The 21,899-nt window shown below is 59.8% G+C and overlaps 1 protein-coding gene across 4 annotated transcripts; it reads right to left on the bottom strand.

Moving 5' to 3' along the window:
* Nucleotides 1-732: 732 nt before the first annotated feature.
* DLG4 (discs large MAGUK scaffold protein 4) lies at nt 733-21,729 on the bottom strand. Of its 4 annotated transcripts, none has more exons than XM_059378709.1 (20): nt 21,547-21,729; nt 13,565-13,729; nt 10,166-10,219; nt 9,970-10,020; nt 9,635-9,759; nt 9,367-9,536; nt 9,118-9,254; nt 8,827-8,971; nt 6,225-6,520; nt 6,020-6,122; nt 5,780-5,894; nt 4,736-4,912; nt 4,487-4,523; nt 4,367-4,394; nt 4,194-4,241; nt 3,988-4,089; nt 3,468-3,640; nt 2,418-2,527; nt 1,805-1,896; nt 733-1,696 (listed from the first exon to the last, which is right to left on the bottom strand). In XM_059378709.1, the coding sequence occupies exons 1-20, from the start codon at nt 21,574-21,576 to the stop codon at nt 1,590-1,592; spliced, it is 2,265 nt and encodes a 754-aa protein (XP_059234692.1). In that variant the 5' UTR covers nt 21,577-21,729; the 3' UTR covers nt 733-1,589. The 4 variants fall into 4 exon arrangements, with proteins under 4 accessions (XP_059234692.1, XP_059234693.1, XP_059234694.1 ...); XM_059378710.1 differs by having other exon boundaries at nt 9,970-10,029; nt 13,664-13,729; nt 21,547-21,711; XM_059378711.1 differs by having other exon boundaries at nt 13,664-13,729; nt 21,547-21,711.
* Between the last annotated feature and the right edge of the window lie 170 nt (nt 21,730-21,899).

The following is a 21,899-nucleotide window of genomic DNA, read 5'->3' as shown; positions in this document are numbered from 1 at the left end:
CAAGAACAGATGCCCCACGCAGCTGCCTCTGAGAAGCATCAGTGAGGCTCAGGGTCAGGAAAATCTGACTTCCCCAAAGAACCAGAGCTTTTTGCTCCTTTATAAGAAAGAACTAGGTAGCGGACCATTTCCCTTTTTGCCCTGTCTACCAGGAAGTTCAGAGATGGTATGTTCCCTCATACCTACTGCATCTGCTCTGGCCTTTTTTTTTTTTTTTTTTTTTTTTTATCTTTGGTCTCTTTCCATTCTCCTACCTGATTATTGGCAAAGCTGTTTTGAATCTTTCTACAGAGATGGGACATAAAGAAACCCAATAAATATTTACACTGCATTTCTCATCAACAAATCTGTTAACATCACTGCCAGAGCCGAGCTCTGTCCACAACTCTATGAACCTGAACCAAGAAAGTTCCCTCCAAATTTTCCTTTCGAGAACCTCACGCTGCCCCAGATGGCCCAGGGGAGTGATCAGGACTGGGCCAAGTTGCTTCAGGGACCCTGTGCCGGTCTTTCCAGGTCTGTCGGGGACTTTGGGCAGTGCCTCCAGCCCTTCCTAGGCCCATACTTCACTACTGACTCGGAGTCCCTGGTTTCGGGGTCCCTCCAAGGCCCCTTTCAGGGCGCTTTCCCCTCTCTGGGCTGACAAAATGGTCTGACTCCCAGACCTGTCCCTACACTCCCACCCTGACTCCCTCCACACCCGCATCCCAAATAACCAGGCCACACACCAGGTTTCAAGTATCTGTCTCTTCCTTTCACTCTCTCAAAAGAAAAAAATAAATAAATTGCAGAAGGCGGCAGCATCTCCAGTCTTCCCCTGGCTCCCAGGCGCCCGACCCCCAACCCTTGCCCCCCACCCTCCCTCCCACGCTCCCACTCCCTAGAACCATCCCTCCCCATTCCCAAAAAAAATAAAATAGAATAAAATAAAACAAAGTAAAATAAAAAGTAAATCCCAGGGAAAAAAAAAAAGCCACAGTTAGACCTTCCACTCATGCAAACCGGCAAAGAAAAAAGGTGGGGGGCACGTGGAAGGCAGGGGGCCCACAGGAGCGTCCCCCCACTTATCCCCCCAAAAGACCACCTTTGAGAAGAAAAAAAATGGGAAAAAATAAATGCTAAACCAAGGGACCTGGGGAGTTCTGATGGGGGCAGGGGGGCCCCAGGCCTTGCCTCAGGAGGGAGAGGAGGCCTGTGGCCCTGCATCCCTGCGTCGGGCTGCTCCTCGAGGGGGCCCTGACTTCTGGAATGTGTGTGGGAGAAGGTGGGGAGGGCAGGCGGCCCCCGCTGGGCTGTGTGTGCGTTGGGGGAGGGCAGGGGCTCCGGTCCTCAGGAGCACAGGCTCGGGACCAGGAGCCTGGCTCCCCCCCTCAGACCCCAGGTTCCCGGGGTTCCGGAGCCCAGTTCTGGGGTGCGGGGATACATGCAGGGGAGTGTCCCCCCTCCAGGGCTGGATCCAGTTAGAAAGGAAATAAATAAGAAGGGACGGGAGGGAGGCTAGGGGGCGTGAAGGGCTTGGGCAATTCAGTCCAGACCAAAGGGCCCGCGGGAGGGAGGCGGGGCGAGTCCAGGCCACGCCAGGGCCGGAGTCAGAGTCTCTCTCGGGCCGGGACCCAGATGTAGGGGCCTGAGAGGTCCTCGATGACACGCTTCACCTTGTGGTAGATCTCCTCAAAGCTGTCGCCCTCCACGATGGCTGGGGGCGGGGGAGGGGGGCAGGCAGTGAGGCTGGACACCGAGCAAGGGAGCAAGGGTCCCCGCCCACAGGGGTCCCCTTCCCAGCGCCAGGTGGCCGCGGCCTAACCTGAGAAGCACTCTGTGAACTCCTGCTCCAGCTTGGTGGCTCTGTCGAAGGCTTTGCGGGCTTGCTCCTCCGTGATGCGCTTATTGATCTCCCTGCGGACAGCCAGAAGCGGTGCCTGTGAGCGGCCGCCACCGCCTCTTGCCAGCGTCCAGGGCCCCACACGCACGGCTCTCTTCTCATCCGGAGCCCACTGCTGGAGATGCAGCTCCCGACGGCCCCTGGCGCCACAATGGCCACCCCCGGGGCCCCCCAAGACCCATCCCCGCCTGGTGGGGCCGCTCCCGGGACCTCTCAGAGCCTCTTCCCTCCTGCCTTCGGCTCCGGGGAAGGCTCTCAGACCCCAGCTCCCAGAAGACCCAAAGGCTGGCTCGGCCCACCAGGGGTCTGCCCTGGGGGATGCTGGGAGCTGTAGTCCTGGCCAGGCCCAGGTGGGAGAGGAAAGGAAAGGCCTGGGACTCCCTGCGTGCTCTGGGCTCCAGCTCCCGGGGCAGTTCCCCTGCAGGGCTGCCAGAGCTGCTGTCTCGGGTGCGGAGGGAAGAGCTCAGCAGAGGCCCTCTGAGGCCCAGGGCCTCGGGTTGGGGGCTGAGGGGAGGCCCCCTGGGACCATACTCACAGCACATTCTCCAGGGAGCGGGGGCGGATGAAGATGGCGATAGGGTGCAGGTGGGCCGCCTGCAGCCGCCGCACGGCATTGGCCGAGACGTCGAGGATGCAGTGCTTCCCCTGGGGGCGGGCAGGGGGGGCGGAGGGGGGCCGGCAGGGGGCGGGCAAGGACAGACAGAGGTGCCGGGACAGGACACAGGACACGGGGACGTGGAAAGGTGGGGGATGGGAGGTTGACCAAAGGGGCAGTGATGCGGATGTGAAAAGATAGGTGAGCAGGGAGTCAAGGTGGGAAGGGGTTACGGACAGACAGAGTGAAAGACAGAGAGAAAAAGGAAGGGACAGAGGGAGAGTGAGGGGAGAAGCCAGCACAGGAGGAGGGGGTTGGAGGGAACGAGAGAGGAGTGAGGGACAAGGCACAAACGGGGCGGGGGGGGCAGAAGATGGGGCAGAGCAAGGCCAGAGGGGTGGCCGGGAGCAGGGTGGCGTGTGGAGGGCAGGGTCAGGAGAAAGCAAGGGGAAAGGAGAGAGGAAGTAGGATGGATGGGCAGACAGGACAGACAGATGGAAGAAACAAGGAGAGACAGGTGGGAGGGAGGAGAGGCAGATGGAGAAAGGAGCCATGGAGGGACAGAGGGCAGGGTGAGGGGCAGTGCGGGGGAAAAGGAGGAGGCAGAGGAGCAGGAGAAGGGGGTGCAGACCCCAGGAACAGGCCAGGGCAAAGGGCCACAGGGGAGCAGGACAGAAGGAGGGACCAAGTTGGGGAGGCCAAGCCACCAAGGGCAAGGCCGGAGGGAGAGAGGCAAAAATGGGGCAAGGAGGAGGGAAGGGGAGGAGAGGGGACAGATGGTGGCAAGGAGTTTGGGGTCAGGAAGCAAGCGAGGGAGGGAGGCAGGGGGAGCAGGCAGTCAGACAGAGTTGCCCAAGAGGAGAAGGAGGTGGAGGAGGGAGTGGAGACCCAGCGGGGAAAGAGACAGAGAAAGAGAGTTAGAGAGAGCTGGGGGAGGCCATGGGGTAGGGAGAGGGGAGAAGGAAGAGGCTGGGTGCCCGCGGGTCCTACCTGCTCGGCCACCTCCCGCACGGACTGGACGCTCGTCCCGTAGAGATGGCTGTTGTACTGGCCGGCCTCGATGAATTTGTGCGCCTGGATGTCCTTCTCCATTTTCTCCCGGGAGGACACGAAGTGGTAGTCCCGGCCATCTATCTCATACTCCCGCTTGGGCCGCGTGGTATCTGCCAGGAAGTCACACCACCCCCCAAAGATCTAACCATCCCTCCAGCCTCAAGCCTGCCAGCATCCACCACCACAGCGCCAGCTTGGGGGCTGCTGGGGAGACCATGACTGTGGGGTCAGGGAGGGTAGCACCACCGCCCCCAGCCCCCGCCGGTCCCCTGCCCGGGTCCCCGACCTGGAACGCGGCTGAGAAGCACCCCTGCTCTGAGAACCCTGCGTCCTCCTGCACCCCAACCTGTCCTCCTGCACCCCAACCTCCGCTGGCCGCTCTGCCAGAGGCCCCACCCCACAGCCCCTGGGCCCCGCCCTCACCACCTTGCCCCGCCCCAGGGCCCACCGCACTCACGGGGTACACAGGATCCAAACTTGTCGGGGAACTCCGAGAGCAGGTCATCATTCGCTCGGTCCTTGGTGGGCCCAAGGATGATGATGGGGCGAGCGTAGTGCACTGAGGACAGAGAGCCAGCTGAGGTGGACTGCGGGGCAGGGAGCAGCGGGGGGCCAGGGCCAGAGACCGGGGACCAGGGACCGGGGCCAGGGCTGGGGCCTTACCTTCCATCTGCGTCACTGTCTCGTAGCTCAGAACGGAGTCTTCTCGACCTAGCGGGAGGCAGGGCATCTGGGAGGGGCTCTCAGACAGGGCACTCGGGGCCCTGTATCACCTTCCCGAGGATATGGAGAGCTCAGGGCTCCCTCACCCGGCCGGCCCAGCTGACCCTACCTACCCTGTGATCCAGAGCTGGAGCCCCAATCCTGTGAAGAGAGAGCAGGCCACGTGGTTGGTGGAATGCCCCCGGCCATGAGGCTCCCCCTCTCCTCCCTCCAAGCTTATTGCCCCCACCTACCTTGGCCTTTAACCTTGACCACTCCCGCCGTTCAACCCTGTGGGGGACATGGAGGATGGGAGGGTAGGGAGATGGCCAGCATGGGGCCCTGCTCCAAAGGCTCGCAGGAGGGACAGTGCCCAGCAGACGGACCTCCAAGGAGTAAGAGGGCAGGCCCAGGCCCTCCCCGCTGCCCCCCAAGCCCCACCCCAGGGGCCGCTGGGACCTGAGCTCCTGCAGCAGGAAGCCTACAGGCCCCAGGAGCCTCACCGCCGTTTGCTGGGGATGAAGCCGATGTCATCGGTCTCGCTGTCGGAGTGGACCCGCCGCGCCTGCCACCACTCCTCATCGCTGGCGTCAATCACATGCAGCACGTCCCCGAAACGGAAGCTCAGGGCCTGGCTCAGGAAGCCACAGTCCTTGGTTTTGTCATAGTCAAACAGGGCCCTGGAGGGTGGGCAGCCAGTGGTCAGAGATGGGCGGAGGACCCGGCGCCCCGAGACCCTGCCAGGGCCCCCAGACCAGGGCTCTGCATCAGAGCCCAGTGGCCGATAGCCCTCCCACCAGGGTCGCGGACTGCGGGGAACCCACGGTGTGTGGACCGCGGTCTGCAGCGCCCATGCAGAGTACAGCCACAGGGGTGAGAAAGAAAAAGACCAAATTCCGGCCAGGCCAAGGAAAGAAAGGACCACCAAGGCAGCTGCGGGACTGAAGAGGAGACAGTCTGGCACCCCCGGGAGCCAGTGCAGACCGAGCCAGGAAGCCCCTGAAGTCCAGCAGGGAGAGAATGGCCAAGCCAGACCCGCCTGGAGGCAGGAGCCGAGTGGACAGTTAGCGGCACCCGTCAGCGAACGAGGAACACGGATTCAGCAAGACCATGGGGAGTCCAGTTCGGGACGTGCTAAATGTGAAGTGCCCGTGGGACATCCCAGGGGACATGTCCAGAAAGCAGATAGCCAGAAATGCAGGTCTGAACCTGCGGGAGAAGGTCAGGCCAGAGTGGACCGTGCTGAGGACAGCTATAGCCTCGGCAGGGAGCGGGGAGGCCATGGGAGCTGTAGGACAGGAGCCCAGGGCGGGGAGGGCCGGGGGCGAGGAGCCACAGTGCCCACGGTAGTCCACACAGCCTCAAGGCCCCTCTCCGCCAGCCAGTGACCTCTGCATCGCCGGACTGCGGAGGTTCCAGGCAAAGGGCCAGGGTGACCGGGCCAGAAGGCACGAGGGGTACTCAGTATGGAGGGAGCCAGAGGCAAGCAGGGGTTGAGGGGGAAGAGCAGAGAACCAGGAGGGGCAGAGTCCAGGGAAACGTCCGACCTGATGTAGAAACCCCGTTTGGGGTTGCTCCGCAAGGAGGCGGTCCCCGAGCCCAGGCTGCTGTTCATGAGCTGCTCCCGAAGATCGTGGATCTTGGCCTCGAATCGACTGTACTCTGGGGAAGGACAAGAAGGTTCCTGAGCTCCGGCCCCGGCCCACTGCCACCGAAGCGGCCGGCTGAGGGGATGCTGTTCCCAGGACCATCCTTGCCCACACGGTGGGGAGCTGCATGCCTGGTACCTTCTGGTTTATACTGAGCGATGATGGTGACTGTCTGCCCCGCGTTCTTCAAGGCGATGGCCGCCTGCTCGTGGCTGGCACTGCGGAGGTCGACGCCGTTCACCTAGGGAGAGGGGAGCGGCTGAGCGGCCGCAGCTGGGGGCCCGGCTCCGGCCCGAGGCGGGGAAGGGCACAGGGCCGGCCTTCCCTCACCGCCTTCCCTCACCGAGAGGATCTGGTCCCCCTTCCGCAGTTCCCCGCTGAGGTCTGCGGGACCGCCTGCCAGGATGAAGGAGATGAAGATGCCCTCGCCGTCCTCGCCGCCCACGATGTTGAAACCCAGGCCCGTGGAGCCCCGGTGGATGACGATCCGTCTCGGGTCCCGGGGCACGTCCTCCTCCCCAAGCAGGTCCTTGGCCACTGGGGAGTAGCGCCGAGGGGAAGTTGGGGTCATGGCTGTGGGGTAGTCGGTACCCAGGTAACTGCTGTGACTGATCTCGTTGTCCAGGTGCTGGGAATAGGCTAGAAGAAGACGTGGGAGGAGGCGTGGGACCGAGCTTCGGGATGGGCGGCGCCCACCAGCCCACCTTCTCCCTCAGGAACCAGGGGAGCAAACTCAGAGGGAGGAGACAGGATTTCGCCAGGGCCCAGGCGGGGGGAAGGGGGCGTCCCATCCCAGCAATGCGGGAGGACAGGAATTCACGGGGGCTGGTTCTCCCAGGGGGTCGTCTGTTTGAGGGTTACATGTCCTGGGTGTGCCCAGGGTGGTCAGGTCAAGGGGACCATGAATACCAGGCCTTGGGGGCTTTCTTTCAGGTTCTGTTTCTCAAATCTCTTAATCTATAAAATCCCTCTCTCTCTCTCTCTCTCTCTCCCTTTTTTTCCTTCTCTTGGCCATCATTGGTTGGGAAAACTAGGTCATTTGTCTAATAGAATTTCCCACTTTCTATTAGGCAGATTCTAATGGGGAAATCACGGCTGGCATCTTTGATGGTGTTAACATATGCCTGTTTCTCCTGTAAGCTGGTGATTTGTTCTAGAGACTTCGACAGACTCTAGTTCCATTTTTCCTGGCACAAACACTTCGTAGGCGACACGGTAGGAAAAAAACAGCTATGCGGCGGGAGGCAAAACTATCTGGTCGTCTTAGGTGAGACTAACTGGCAAGTTCAAGGTGTGGCCAGCTGACCCCCTCATTATTATCTCCCCGGCAGCCTTTCACCCAGGAGCTTGAGTGGCCACTGAGGGCCACTGCCTGGTTCTGTTTTTTTGCTGGGGACAGCAAAATAGGATATTCTATTTTTTTTTTTTTTCGGAGGAAGGAGCACTTATCAGGAGGAATTATGCTACAAAAAAGAACCTTCCCTGGGCTGCCTGGCTGCCTCAGTCGGCAGAGCGTGCAACTCCTGATCTAGGGGTTGTCAGTTTGAGCCCCACATTGTGTGTAGAGCCTAGTAAAAAATAAATAAATAAAAATTTTAAAAATGGGACGTCTGGTGGCTCAGATGGTGAAGCATCTGCCTTCGGCTCATGTCACGATCTCCAGGGTCCTGGGATGGAGCCCCACACTGGGCTCCCTGCTCAGCAGGGAGCCTGCTTTTCTCTCTCTCCAATAAATAAAAATCTAAAAAATGATAGTAATAAAAATAAAAAGCATTTTGCCATTATCAACTGTTTGGTAATTCTGAGATGTGGTTTGTCCAAAAAAGCGAGTAGACACGCTTCCCTCTCTCCCTGCATTTGCCAGGTGTCCTAATGGAGGGGCCCCCAGCACGCTCCAAGGGTGCCCAATTACTCTCAAGCAACATTATAATCTCACAGACTTTCATATAGTGAATGAGTTCTGACTGACTCGCCAGAAGGAGCCCCTCCTGGGTCTTTAACCCAGCAATCTTGGCTCTCTCCATTGCTTTCTAGGCCAAGACTGAGAACTGGCCCCTTCTCCAAGGAGCCTGGGTCCCTCTTGGTAGGATAACTACCATTCATTGCGTTAAGGAAAACATCTGTGTTCCTAGTTTACTACACTTTCACGTGAAAACAGAAGCTGAATTTGCTCCGTCTTTTCCCAGCGTCTAGCTGAAACAATTTTATGATGTTAGTCCTTCGATTATTGAATACAACGAATCGTATTAAAAGTTTCCCAATACATGGGGTGCCTGGGTGGCTCAGTGGGTTAAAGCCTCTGCCTCCGGCTCGGGTCATGATCCCAGGGTCCTGGGATTGAGCCCTGCAGCATCAAGCTCTCTGCTCCGGGGGGAGCCTGCTTCCCTTCCTCTCTCTCTGCCTGCCTCTCTGCCTACTTGTGATCTCTGTCTGTCAAATAAATAAATAAAATCTTTTAAAAAAAAAGTTTCCCAATACAAAACCACCTTAAGTTTTTCTGGAACAAATCCCACTTTGAGACAATGTTATTCCCCCAACCTGCTGCTGTTTGGTCTATGACTGTGTCCCTAAAACTTCCACGTCTCTCTTCAGAAGGAACATGGGGCCTATGTTTTCCTTCTCTGATGTTACCTTTGTGACCATCTGAAATGCCCTCATATGATGAAACATGAACTTTCTTTATCTTTTTTCTTGCTCAGAAGGAACATAAGAATTATCTATTTCCTGAAAATTTGAAAAAAATGAGCCACAAAACTGTCTGGGCCTTGTGCCTCCTGGGCAAGAGACCACAGACGATCTTTTCTAGGTCCTCCGAGGTGACTGGTCTTTCCATCTATGCTCCAACCACAGAACAAGAGAGAGAGTTTCTATCTGGTGGTCACCGGGATGTCCCGGGGGTCGCTGGGATGGGCCATGGGGAGCTGTGAGGGGTGGAGGGTGCTCACAGGTCGTGATGTCTGGGGGAGCATAGCTGTCACTCAGGTAGGCGTTGCTGGGCTTGGCCACCTTCAGGTAGACCACATCATACGTGTTCTTCAGGGCTGCCACGGCATCCTCGTGCATGACATCCTCCAGCCCCACGCTGTTGACCTGGGGCCAAGGACAGAGAGCTCAGACAGAGCCGGAAACAGCCCCGAGATAGCCGCACCGTGGGAATGGTGGTGCGGAAGGCGGGGCCTGCCCGGGCAGGGAGGCGAGCCCCAGGTGCCGGCTGGCAGAGGGATGGAGGTCCTCACCGCTAGAATCTTGTCCCCGATCTGCAGCCTCCCGTCCTTGTGGGCGGCACCCCCTTCGATGATCTTCGTCACGTAGATGCTGTTATCTCCGGGGATATGCTGGTTCCCTACACCCCCTGCGATGCTGAAGCCAAGACCTGGGTGGCGGGCAGGGCAGAGGTGGGTGCTCTGGGCCGGGGGCCGGGGAGCAGGCCTGGGGGCGGGGGTTCCAGCTGGGGTGGGGGCGGGGAGATGAGCCTGGATTACTACCTTTAGGGCCTTTGATGAGCTTGATCTCCACGAGCTTCTCCGCCGGGGGCTTCCGGCGCATGACGTAGAGGCGGACAATGGAGCCTGCCTCCTTGAGGGCCTCCACCGCAGCCGAGTGGGTTACCTCCCGCACATCCACTTCATTTACGAACAAGATGCTGTCGTTGACCCTGAGGGCGGCAAAGTGGGCCTGAGCCAGGGGCTTTGTGCTGCCCCAGTCCTCCCTTTCCAGGGAACCAGCACCCTAACCCCTGTATCCCCTCCCCACCTGAGGCGGCCATCCTGGGCCGCAGCCCCGCCAGGAATGATCTTGGTGATGAAGATGGATGGGTCGTCTCCAATGTGCGGGTTGTCAGTGCCACCTGCGATGCTGAAGCCCAGACCTGAGTTGCCCTGGGCAGGACGAGGGGAGGAGCGTCAGCCCTCCGCCCTGCCCGCTCCAGGCAGGGTGACTGGGGGCAGGGGCGCACACAGGGGTTGGGGAGCTGTGACCAGAGCAGGAAGGGACAAGGCTAAGACATGGCACCCACTACACACAGGCACAGAGTCAAGCACCGACAGGGAAGCGGGGGGTGGGGACCTCGGAGCGGGGAGCCTGCTCACCCTTTCCAATGTGATCTCCTCGTATTCCATCTCCCCCTCTGTCCCGTTCACCTGCAACTCCAGCACGGACCAGAAACACAACAACAGTGAGACAGACATCCCTGCTTGAGAGCCTGCTCCCACCCTGCGCTGGGACCCAGGCCTTCCCTCTCTCCCTCCTTCCTTCTGCAAGGGCCCCAAAATCTAAACAACTCACATATCCCGGGGCTTCTAGGGTGTCTGTGTTGACAATCACAGGAGGAGAATTGGCCTGTGAGGGGGAAGGAGATGACAAGCTGCCTGAGCCTTGGCTCAAGAGGAAGCCCGTCGTCCTCGGGGTGGGGGTGGGGGGGTCCCCACCATCCTGGCTACCCCTTCAGCCTCTTAACCAAGCCTGCTCTCAAACCCCTCAAGGACCCAGCTCAGTCTCTACCACAGACACACACGCACCTGGGCCAGGCGCTCGCTATGCCCAGCCCAGGCCCCCTGCACGTGGAAGGAGGTGTCTGAGAAAGCGGGAAGGGAGGGAGAGACAGCCAGATGGGGGAGCAGCAGATGGTAAAGAGTGGGGGGGGGGGCAGGGAAGGGGGGGGGCCCTCACCCCCTGTAGCCCCCCCGGCCGCCCCTGCCTTATGTCCCACCCCCCCCCCAGTGCTTCCATGTCCCCCGGGTCCTGCCCCCCCCCGCCCCCCCCCCCCCGTTCTAGCCCCCCACCCAGTCCCTGTCGGCCTAGATACACCCAGAAACCTTGAGAACCCTCCCTCGGATCTGCCCCTCACCTTCACACACATCTGCCCTAAATCCTGGGTGCCCGAAATCCGGGGTTCCCCTAGCTGCAGGCCCCTCCCTCCTTCTCCCCCACCCGCCAACCAATCCGCCCCTTCCTCTGAGGACTCTGTTGCCTAGCAACGGTATCTAAGCCCAGCCAAGGCCTGGGGAGACCCACCTCCAGAAGGCCCTGTCACCAGGACAACGGGAGGGGGAGATGGGCGTGGCCTAGGGGCCACCGGAGTCCCCAGGGCAGAAGGGATCCACTAGCCCCGCCTCTCCTGCCCTGGGCCCCGCCCCCCGGGAGCCCGGCCAGAGCAGTCCGGGCTGAGGAGGTTTGTGGGCGCAGCGCATCCTGAACAGCCCCTTCGGCCCTCCGGTACGCCCCTCACCCTAGGCAGAGTGCACAGCACGTCAGGAAGGGGGAGTGGTGAGAGACATCCGGGTCCTATCTCTCAGCTACTCCCCCCTCTTCATTCAGGAAAGGGTTAAAGTGGGGCGTGCCCCAGTCCTGACGTCAGTCGCCTCCACAATGCAGCAGGGTCTCTAGGCTCTGGGGCGGGGCCAGCTTCGGCTGGTCCTAGGGGCTTCCCCAATTGCCAGGGCAACCGCAGCCCCGTCTCCATGGCAATGGGGGAGGCGGCCAAGCGCTTCCTTCCGGGGTCCCCAACCTGTCTCCTCCTTAAACCAATATTTATTTGGAGCCTACCAAGCCAAGGCGCTCGTCCCGGATTCCCCAGACTCTTCCATCCTCCCCTCCTCTCTCCCACCGCGATCACCACACACTGCTTCTCAAGCTCCGTCACAGATCTCAATTCGTACCCCTCCATCTACTAACGCCACCAACCTCCGACCCTTCCAATCTCAGCAAACACTGTTATCCAACCAATGGCCACTGACTGCCAAATCTGATTCCACACGGTCGTTCTCCATCCCACCGCCCATCCTCAATCCCCTGCCCATCACTAGCCTAGAGCCTCCTTCCCCAGAAGCCTCCTCCTCAGCTACCTTCATCTGCCTCCCACCCCTCTCTCTACAGCATCCCACACCCTCTCTCTGTATCCCTGTCCCACCCTGCAGTTTCCACCTTCCAAAGCAGCCCTTGTCCTCTGCCCACTTTCAGTCCCTATCTCCGCTCCAGCCCCATTCCCCCTCAGTGTCCATCCTAAGTTCTGACTCCCTGGAGAGATAAGCACCACTCTCCCTCATCCCAGCTTCAAACCCTCCAGATTGTCCCCAAATCACAGTCCTTCGTTCTCAACTCCCTCTGCAAACCAAGGCTTCTCCTGTCCCCCAGCTCGGGCCTGGATCCCAAAAGATACCCAGCTGGCTCAGGGCCTCCAGTCGCTTCCCTTGCTTCCTGAGTCCTGATCCCAACACCCACTAGCCTGAGCCCACTACCACCTGGCACACCTCCCTCTCCTACGCCCCTCCCCAGGGACGTCATGGTCTCATCCCACAAAGAGCATGTCCGGTTGGCCTTCCTTGACTCCCTGGCTCACAGCACATTCCACGCTGTCTTCTCTCCTCCAGGGCCTTCCTTCTGGTCCCTTCCATCAGCTCTTTCTGGGCCCTGACTTCATAGCCTTGCCCTGTCCAACCCCTGCCCCCAAGGCCTCTGACCCTTTCATGGTCTCCCCATTCTGCTCCAGGCCACAGAATGGTTTCTCTTCCCTCAGAACTCATCCTCACCCCAGAACCTTCAGCCGCCCCCTCCCTGCCTCCTCATTCCCAGGCTCAGAAAACCTCCTCTGGGTCTCCTCTGGTGAAATGTCAGCAGCCTCCCCCTCCCCCGGGCATCCCACAGGATTCTGGAATCCCACCTCTGCCCCCATAGCCCACCTGGTGTCTCCCTTCCTCCCCATCCTGTGCCCCCACGGGAGGAGACTGAAGGGGAAGCAGCAGCAGAGTGGGCTGGAGAAGGGAAGGTCCCAGAAACAGGGTCTCCCCAGGGACCAGAGAGGGAAAACATAATGTGAGTATAGGGGAGGAGGAGATGGGGAAGGAAACAGGTGGTGGCGAGCAATAACGGGGGACAGGAGGGACCCGAAAAGGGAAAGCACGGTGGGGGAAGGATGCGAGAGAGGGGTGGCTGGGACTGGGACGGGGAGAAGGACCAGGGAAGGGCACCTGGGAGAGGGAGAACTAGCAGCCTGAGCAGGAGGACTGAGCAGCGCGGAGGGCCTGAGCTGGGGCTCAGGGAGGGAGCAGGAGAGTGTGTGGGAGGAAGAGAGAGAAAGCATCCAGAAGCAGCAGCCAGCCAGCCAGTCAGCCAGCGGGAGGGAAAGGCAGGGAGGAGGGGAGCAGAGGCTGGGGCCAGACCAAAGCAGAAAGGCCCCACGACTGGGAGCCTCCGACCAGACAGATGGAAAGGGCTGTAGACTCGGGGACACGGAGAGCTAGGCCCAGAAGCCGGAAGTGGGGGGAGGAGGCAGACGAGGGACTAGAGCAAATGAGGGCAGCAGAAGCTGGGAACAGAGCTCAGGCCGCAGAAAACGGAAATGGAGATGAGAGTGTGAAGGAATGCAGAGGGCCTGGGGTGGGGGGCATCCTGGGGGCGCACCCATCTCGGCACACGCGTGTGTGCACACACTCAGGCACACGTACCCTGGCTGTAAGCTCTACGCCCACTCCCACTGGTCTGGCCTCTGTTTTTCCTGGGTGGGAACGAGGTGTCTCCGGGGGGGCCCCCCCAAGGGCCCCCTCCCCAGGCCCCAGGAGCCCAAGCCTCAGGCGCCCCATCCCAGCCTCCTCCCAGCTACAGCTCTCGCCCTACCGGCCCTTGGGGGTGCTGGCGCTCCGAGGCTCCGAGGGCCGCACTGGGGAGGATGCCGCCTGAGTCTCCTACCTTGAGGGGAGTGAGGTGGGCGTGGCCCACGACCCCTTGGACGGCCTCGAGGTGGGACAAGTTCCTCTCCGCCACGTGCATCAGCTCGGGGGCGTTTACCTGGTTGGGGAGGTGGGCCGGGCTGTGCTCCAGAGGGGGCGTGTCTTCATCTTGGTAGCGGTATTTCTGGGGATGGGGACGGAGGCGTCACGGGGATGGCCCAGGACCTCCGGCTCCAGGCTGCCCGCCAGGCCGCCTCCTCTGCCCCCACCCCCGCCAGTGCAGTGCGGAAGGCCCCAGGGCCTGACCAGATCCTCCCCCTCCCTCTCCTCCAGCCCCATTGGCTCCCCACTCGCCACCTTCCCCCAGCCCCTCTCCTGCTAGGACGCCACCGCTCTCCTCCACCGCTCTCCTCCGTGGGCCCCAAATCCCAGTCCCTCTCCCCAACGCCCCCCTGCACATCCCCCATGTCCCAGGCGCTCCCCCACTGCCGGCCCCGCCTTCCACCTGGCACACCCCACTTCCGGCCTCCTTTTCTCCAGCCCCACCCAGGCCTTCAGGTTCAGCAGGGCCTCTGACACTCTGTACCCCCCATTACAACGCCCATCCCCAACTTCTCAGCTTCCCGATACATCTTCACCCCACTCTTCCCATCTGTAAGCTCCTTCCTCCATACTCAAGCTCCAGCACCCTCCCCCCCACCCCCTCTCCCCCCCCCCCCCCCCCCCCCCGCCCCCCTACCCCATCTCACTCCCACCCCACCCTCCGGAGCCTCAGTCTCCCCACTGCAGCCTCTACCCCAGGAGTGACTGGCTCTCCAGCACTGGCGGGACAGAGGCAGGGACTGCAGTCAGGCCCTTGGACTAGCAGGTACTTGGCATCAGCCCCTCAGGCAGGACAAAGCTAAACTCATCCAGCTCATCTTCCACTGGCCCCACTGGTTCCCAAGTAGTCCGCAAAGGGGCCCCCAGGCGTCTGGCCCCATCCCTACAAAGGCCCACAGTCCAGCCAGCTAATCGGATATACTAGAAGGGGATGGAGAAGGCAGGGGGAGGAACGGAGGTAGTAGGGCTCAGGAGGGGGGCAGGGATGGGTGTCGTTCCAGGTTGGCTGACTGGGGAATGGGGTAGAGCACTGAGTCTCAGAATCCATTCCTAGTGTCCCTCTGGCTTTTAGGGGTGCGAGACTCAACATGACCCCTGACTCCCTTCCCACCTAACCACCAGTCATCTCATCTGACTCCCACGCTAGCTTAACAAGGATGCCAGTAAATGAGATTAACTGGGGCCCAGAGAGGAAAAGGACAGCTGGATACAGCAGCGAAGGGCGGCAACCCTGCCTGGGTCTTCCCATACCGGCCTTGGTCCTCACACTATCCCCCTCCTCAAGAGCCAGCCCCCACAGAAGCAGACCCTCCCGAAACTCCAAGCTCAGGGAAGGAGGGGGAGGGTACCACAGGCAGGGCTCCCCCAGAGGCAGGAGAAGACAGAAGACACCCCCCTACACACACACACACACACACACACCCCACTTGACACACAAGTAAAAGAAGGCAGAAATCCCCTCTCAAGAAAAACATCCGAAAAGCTGAGCACCCCAGCCCTGAGAGGGCAACAGTTACAAGATCCAACTAGAGGAAGCTTATCAAGGTCAATGCCTGATGCTCAAGCAAGATTCTGAAAATGAAAATTCGGAGGATGTAACCCAAGTTCAACCATAGCTTGGGTGGGGGGCGCAGCAGAACAGGTTTGGGACTTGCAGCCAGCCACAAGAAGGCTCTCCCACCCAGGACAGAGAGGTGAGAGACGAGAAGTTCCCCTAAGAAGGAAAACAGGGGCTCATCAGGATACACTCCGTTTTCTGGGCCACAGACTTGGAAAGAGAATCCTGAGCTCCAGATTTCAAGACCAGCCTTTGGGCGCAAAAAGTAGAGAAGGAGGAAAAGTGAAGGGTCAGCGAGAGTAAACTGAAAAGCGCCCCCCACCCACCCAGAGGCTGGGCCATCTTGGATAACAGAACCCCACGACCTGAAGGAGGGTGTTCACTGCACACCCTGAAATGATGGTCTGCAGCCTGAATAGTGCCCCAGAACTGAGGGTCCAGGGGAAAGGGGAGGAAGCAGCTCCCCTCTGTACTTCCCAGGAGTCCCATAACCTTCCTGATTGGGGGGGGGGGGGCGTGGGGGGGGAGCGCAGCTTCTAGTTTCTCCAAGTCTGGGGAGGGTTCAAACCCCCTGCCCTTCCACTTTCAGCCCACCTCACAGAGAAAAATCCCTGAATCTGATGAAGAAATGTCAGGGTGCACATATAGCATATGGGATGGCAAAAATTCGTTGTTTATTCTAGAGAAGAAAATGAAGGTAAAATTTTATCCCCGTGAGACTGCAAACACCTCTCCCTGCCCCCAACCCAATGGGGGTGGGGGACTGTCTAGGACTGGGGAGGAGACTCCCCTGCATTAGAAGACAATGTGAGGGAAATGGGATACAGGTTCCAGAATGTGACTGAAGGAGGTTAGGGCCCAAGTTCAGTCCTGGGAAATTTTCAGATAACTGTACATGTAGTAAGGGTTGGGAGGGCAGGGAGGAAACGTCTGGAGGGGTGGGGGGAGGGTAATTCCCAAACTGGGAACTGGGAGTGGGGGATCCGGGTCAGCACCCCTCCGTCCCAGATTACAGGACCACTGAAGCAGGACAGGCAGGAAAGGAGGGTCCCCTCTTTTACCCTACTGGGACTCAGCCGGAAGGGCTATAGCTCAGATGCCATTGGGACCAAGTCTGAACCCCCAATACGTTAGGGCATAGGCAAGTAAAAGGCCTGGGGATCGCTGTTGTTCCTTCCCCCTTGGTCCTCTTATCACTGGAGCTCCAGCTGTACAGAATGACCTGGAACCGGGGCTTGCACCCCAAAATAGAGGGGTGTCAGTGAAAGCGGGGATGTGGATAAGAGGGGCAACCCGCTGCGCCTGTCCGCGAGACACTGCAACCCAGAGACCCCGCGCCAAGCAGAAGGAAGAGCGACAGCACTTGAAGCTTGCACCCTGAGATTTGGGGGGTCCGGGAAGAGGGGAGCGGGGCCGGAGCCCGTACCGCGGCACGTACCACGCAGAGACACATGGAGGCGAATCTGTTCCGAGCCGACATGGAGAAGGGGAGGGGGACTTAGGGGAGGGGGCGGGTGGGAGAGCAAGGGTCCCAGGGCTGGGGGAGGGGGAGGGGCAGAGGGGCGGGGGCTGCGGCGGACGCGGCGACTGGAGGCTGCGGCCGGAGGGGGGGGGGGCGGCGCCTGCGCAGTGCGGGAGAGCGTCACGATGGGAGCGAGGGGGTGAGGGGAGACCCTCTTAGCCATCAACTTCCCAGGTTCCAGCTGTTTCTCTGTGGACTTCGCCTTACAAAGGACACGCCTATTCCGACCCCTCTACGGACTGACCAGTTTACAGATAACAGTTCTCACCTAATTCCTGCCCCGGAAATCACCAGGCCCCTAACGACTCCCAAACCTCCCCGGCCACTCGTCTCCAGCCGACTCCGATGTGCGGGAAAGCAGCAGCACTTCTGCCTCACTGCAGAGGGACCCCCGGATGATCGAAAATGCCTCCCACAAGCCCCTCCCCGCTACTTCCCCAAACAGGGTTATTAAGTGGACAGCATCCCCCCCGGATGCCGAGACATCTATTCTAACCTGCAGCCCAGCCCCACCTGCTAGCCAGGCGATGCTCTTCAAACGTTTACGGACCACCGGTGCTGGTCGTCCTCTCGAATGTAACTGCCCTTTAAATCCTCCCTTTCAAAATCATATCCCCTAATCCGCCCACAGAGACCTTGAAATTAGTGCAAATATTACTCCTGCTCTAATGCAAACATCCAAATAAACAGTCTTCAGACGCGTTTGGGGTTCCTGTCCAAATAAATCCCTGCACATAATGAGATACTCCTGATTTTCCAGTATGCCCGCCCAGGGTACCACCAGAGGGGCCCCTGGCTGGCTCAGTGGAAAGAGCTTGTAACTTTTGATCTCAGAGTCGTGAGTTCGAGCCCCATGATGGGAGTAGAGAGTACATAAATAAGTAAATAAACTTAAAGAAAAACTTAAAATTATCTATATCTATATGTATCTCACCAACCATCAACTTCTGGGAGTCCTTAATGTATCTTAAAGCTTGACCCTCCACATTCAATTGCACTCTCTTCAATTTATTCCCAAACCTTTAAATTAGGAAATACTTCCCTGTCCCTTTCCTTCACTTCCCAAGTACTCCTCTTCCTTTCTGGCTGCCCTTCCCACATCTCAACATCACCTTTATGATTCTGAATTCCAACTTTGTTAGGAGATTGCTCCCAAATATATCTATCTCCCCCACCTCCAAGCCTCAAAAAACATTCACCCAAAGATTTGGCCTGCAATTGTCAGTGACCCACAAATCTTCCGGAAGACCTCAAAACGACTGCCTCTGAGGTTTGCTTTTTCCCGCAAACGACTAACCCTGAAAGCAACTCTTCCAAATGTTCTTCCATTAAACGCCCACCTTCCCGGCTTTTAGCGCCCAGCGAGCAGTCTCCTCAAATTTGTCCCTCGGGCTTCTTTATAATGCCCACACAGGACAGAGAGGACGGACTCAGAGGCCCCAGAACCTCGCCTATGTCCCTCCCTTCCCGTTGATCGGAATCTGCTGGGTGCGCCCCCCAAGATGACCCCCAGCGCCCTAGTTTCATGTCTGGCTGGAATGCTCACTTCCCTCGGAGGTTGCCCAAGCAGAAAGGAGCCAACTTGAAATTCCTTCTAGAATAGAAAATGCACAGGCCCCGGTTCTCCACCAGCGGGCGCTGTGGCCCCTGAGACCCTCCCCCTCCCACCATTTCCTTTTTCCCTCCATTTTCCGTTTCCCTGTTGCCTGGCAACGCAGCAATCAAGGACTTTGCTGTCGCCTAGCAACCGTCTCCCTGGAACAGAGAGCTGAGGTAGGAGGTTGTGTTCTGATGAAATCTGAACAGGCCTCCATCTTAGGAAGACTGAGACGTCAGACGGCCCAGCCCTCGGATTCTCCTTCCCAAAGACCCCCCGCACCCCACAGTTCCTTAGACAACAGGCCCTCAAACCCAGTCTCCTGTCGGCACATGGGACCACGCCACGCCCCTGCCGGGTCAGCCCCGCCCTCACTTCGGTCAGGTTACCCCGCACTCAGGCCCCGCCCCTTCCCAAGGGTTGCTGCCCGCCTCCTTCGACAGAGTAAGCCAGGCCCCGCCCACCTCCCCCCTTCCAGTCGACCACGCCTCCGTCCACTTCCCGCCCATTCGCTCCCCCGGCCTCGCCCACACTGCCACGCCCCTGTCCGCCAATGAATGAGGCCGTTGGCCACCCTGCCCCGCCCCCGGCATCCCGGCCGGGCCCAATGAGGACCACCCGGAGGGTTTAACCGCTTCGCCTCCGGGGCTCGGGCCCAAAGCCCCTGGTCTTTCCCCGCTCTCCCCCCTCCCCCCCCCGTTCTGCTCCGCCCTCCGACACCCGCGCCCGGCCCTCAAGTCCGCCACGCAACTTCAGTCGTCGCCGGTTGCCATGGCAACGGCGGCAGCAGCGCGGGGAGAAGGGGGAGGGACGGGGGCGGAGTGGGAGCGAGAGGTTCTCTGAGACCAACGCCGGCAAAGACCCCGGCGCGGAGTAAGACGAGGCGATCGCTAGGCAGGCGGGAGCACGACGCGCGGGACCTGGCGCGGGCCCTCCATAAATGTTCCCTAAATTACTGCGGCAGGAATCTAAATATAGGCGATGAAAGATGGAGGACTCCCAGACGGGGCTGGGAAGCCTGAGACCGCAAAGCCTGGGCACCCCCGACCCCACCCAGCACGTTGGGCGCGGGGGGCGCTGCGGGGCGGGGGGGGATGGGGAAGCAAGTGCCTCGTGCCCCCTGCTGGCTCCTCCCGGGCTACCCTCCGCTGCCCTGGATACAGGGGGACCACAACTCCCAACAGCCCCACGGACAGCGGGCCCCTTACACCGAGGGCTCTTGTGCCTCAAGGCCTTATGGGAGTTGGAGTCCCCGTCATCCCGAGACTGACAAGTTTTCCGGCCAAGGAATGTGGCAAGCCTGGGTCTCCTCCACGCCTCTGTAAAACCCCAAAGGCATGATTGATCCTCTCTGTGCAAGGCTCCTTCCCTCGGGGATGCTCGCTGTGGGCTCCATCGAAGAAGTAGGAGTCTGGATGGGAGGCGAATAAGCTCCCCCTCCCAGAAGAGCCTGCCAGCCAAGCAAGCCCCTCACCCTCGCTCGCGATCCCGTGTGCGTTCACATGTTGGAAGCAGAGCCCACACATTCCAACTGGCTTTCTGGGTACACCTGAGCAGAGGGGGCCACAGCCAGGGAACCTAAGGCTGAGGGGCAGGCTAAGGGCAGGAGACCAGAGAAGCAGAGGACCAGACAGACATTAAGGAAACCAGGCCCGAGTAAGGGAGGCACGAAAAATCCACTGACACTCCAGGGAACAGGGGAAGCAGGAGCCTGGGGAGAAAGCCTGGAGCCACAGAACTGGGGGGGGTTGGGGACAAGCAAGTAGCCCGAGAGGGCATGGGGACTCGGGACCCAAAGGTCCTAGGGCTCCAGTCTCTTGCATCCATTGCTCACACGTGCACGATGCATGTGTACACACATGTGTGAGTTTGTGGCAGGGAACATGTGTGTCCTCAGCTCCCTCCCCTGAGAAGCTGCAGTTCCCACTAAATATAACCCCCTCCCCAGCCTGTGACTCACCCGGACCCCGCCTCCCCGGCCCCCACTTCCTGTCCCACCCCCCAACCCCCAGCTGCCTGCCACCCGCCCAGGCCTCCCTCCACACACCAGGCATCCAGCTTGCCAGTCCCAGAGTCTCACAGCCAAGACCTAGGTATTCTGCACCCCACCAGGAGCTCGCCTGTGCTCCCCATCCAAGATCTGCCCTTTCCAGGCTCCAGCCACAGGGACACCCTCGTCCAGTCCTCTGCCGCTTGCTGCCAGCTCTGCCCTCCTCCAACTCCTTTTCACCCTGGTAACCTGAAATCCAGGTGTCCTCCCCCACCTTGATCCCCTGTGTCAGGGGTAAGAGGAACATTCCCCTCCATCTTTTCCCTCTTCTCCTCTTCCCCTTCTCTTCTCCTATTCCCCCTCTTCTCCCTCTTCCTCAACAAGGGGTAGATACAGTGTGGGAGGAGACGGGGACAGTGAGCACCTGCCTGGGCCACCCCCAAATTCTGCACCACCCACCTGCTCCCCCTCCTCAAATCCCCTGTCTCCCAAAAGCTCTCCTCCTCCTCAGAGTCTGGCAACCAGGGCTGCTTCGAGCTTCTCCCTCCCATGGGAGTATCCCAGACCCTCGCCTCACCTGGTCCATTCCCTCCGAGGATCCTGTTCCAGGAGCTAGCCCTCTGACAACTCCCAACTAAACCCATTCTGTAAGATCAAACCCTAAATGACCAGTTCCCTATAATTGAGCGTACCCCAAAATGTACCTACCACAAGATGCTTGCTCTGTAGGTTGAAGGCCCACCCCTTCTCTGCCTGCCGACACCCCCAGACCATTCAGGCACAACCAATAACCGTCTACCCCCATGCCAAGAGCCCCCTGAAACTGGACAAGACACCTGGAAGCCAGTTTGTCGCCCAGGAGGGAATAGGACCCCCTTCACACAGTCCACCTTCTAACGTACAAGAGCAGGGCTCCCTTGTGAGCCAGGCTTCTCCTTAGATAAGTCCCCTCCAACATCGTTGGTGAACCCCAAAACCCATTAGCCCCCCAAACCACAAAACAGCCCAAATTTTCCATTTCTCTACAGGTACAAAGGGATCACTCCAGGGGGCACCTGTGGCCAAACCCAGCATTATCTCAGATATGAACCCCAAAACTAAACCATGACCCCAAAATGCATCTTTTGATGCTGTCGCTCCAGGGCCCCCAGCCTGAAATGAGGCCTGCCTAACCCTTCCCCACAAACTCATACCCTCCTCCCAGGGCAAAGCCCCCCCCCCATCATGCTTACCTTGGTTGTCACTATACAGAGACAGTCCATGTTGGGGGGGCTGGCCGCGGCGGCGGGTAAGGGGCTCTGACTTCATCGGAGTTTCGTGCCTCCCCTCCGTGGGTTCTCACCCCTCCCCCCTCCGCACCCCACTTTTGCAGGGGGGGCCAGGATGGGGGGAGGGGTGAGAGGGGAAAGAGGGGTTGGAGAAGGGGAGGGGAGGGGAGCGTGGGAGGGAGGGGAAGGGGGCCCTAAAAGGGGGTCCCCAATGGAGGGGAGGGGGCTTGGGGAGCACACCCCGATTCTCAGGAGGGGCGGGGGCACCGGGGGCTGGCAGCCCCGGAGTTCGGGGGCTGGGGCATGAGCTGGGGTGG

This window comes from Mustela nigripes, chromosome 16 (assembly GCF_022355385.1).
Source record: "Mustela nigripes isolate SB6536 chromosome 16, MUSNIG.SB6536, whole genome shotgun sequence".
Classification (NCBI taxonomy): Eukaryota; Metazoa; Chordata; class Mammalia; order Carnivora; family Mustelidae; genus Mustela; species Mustela nigripes.
The sequence above is the reverse complement of the archived record's forward strand: the minus strand, read 5'-3'. Positions and strand labels throughout refer to the sequence as shown.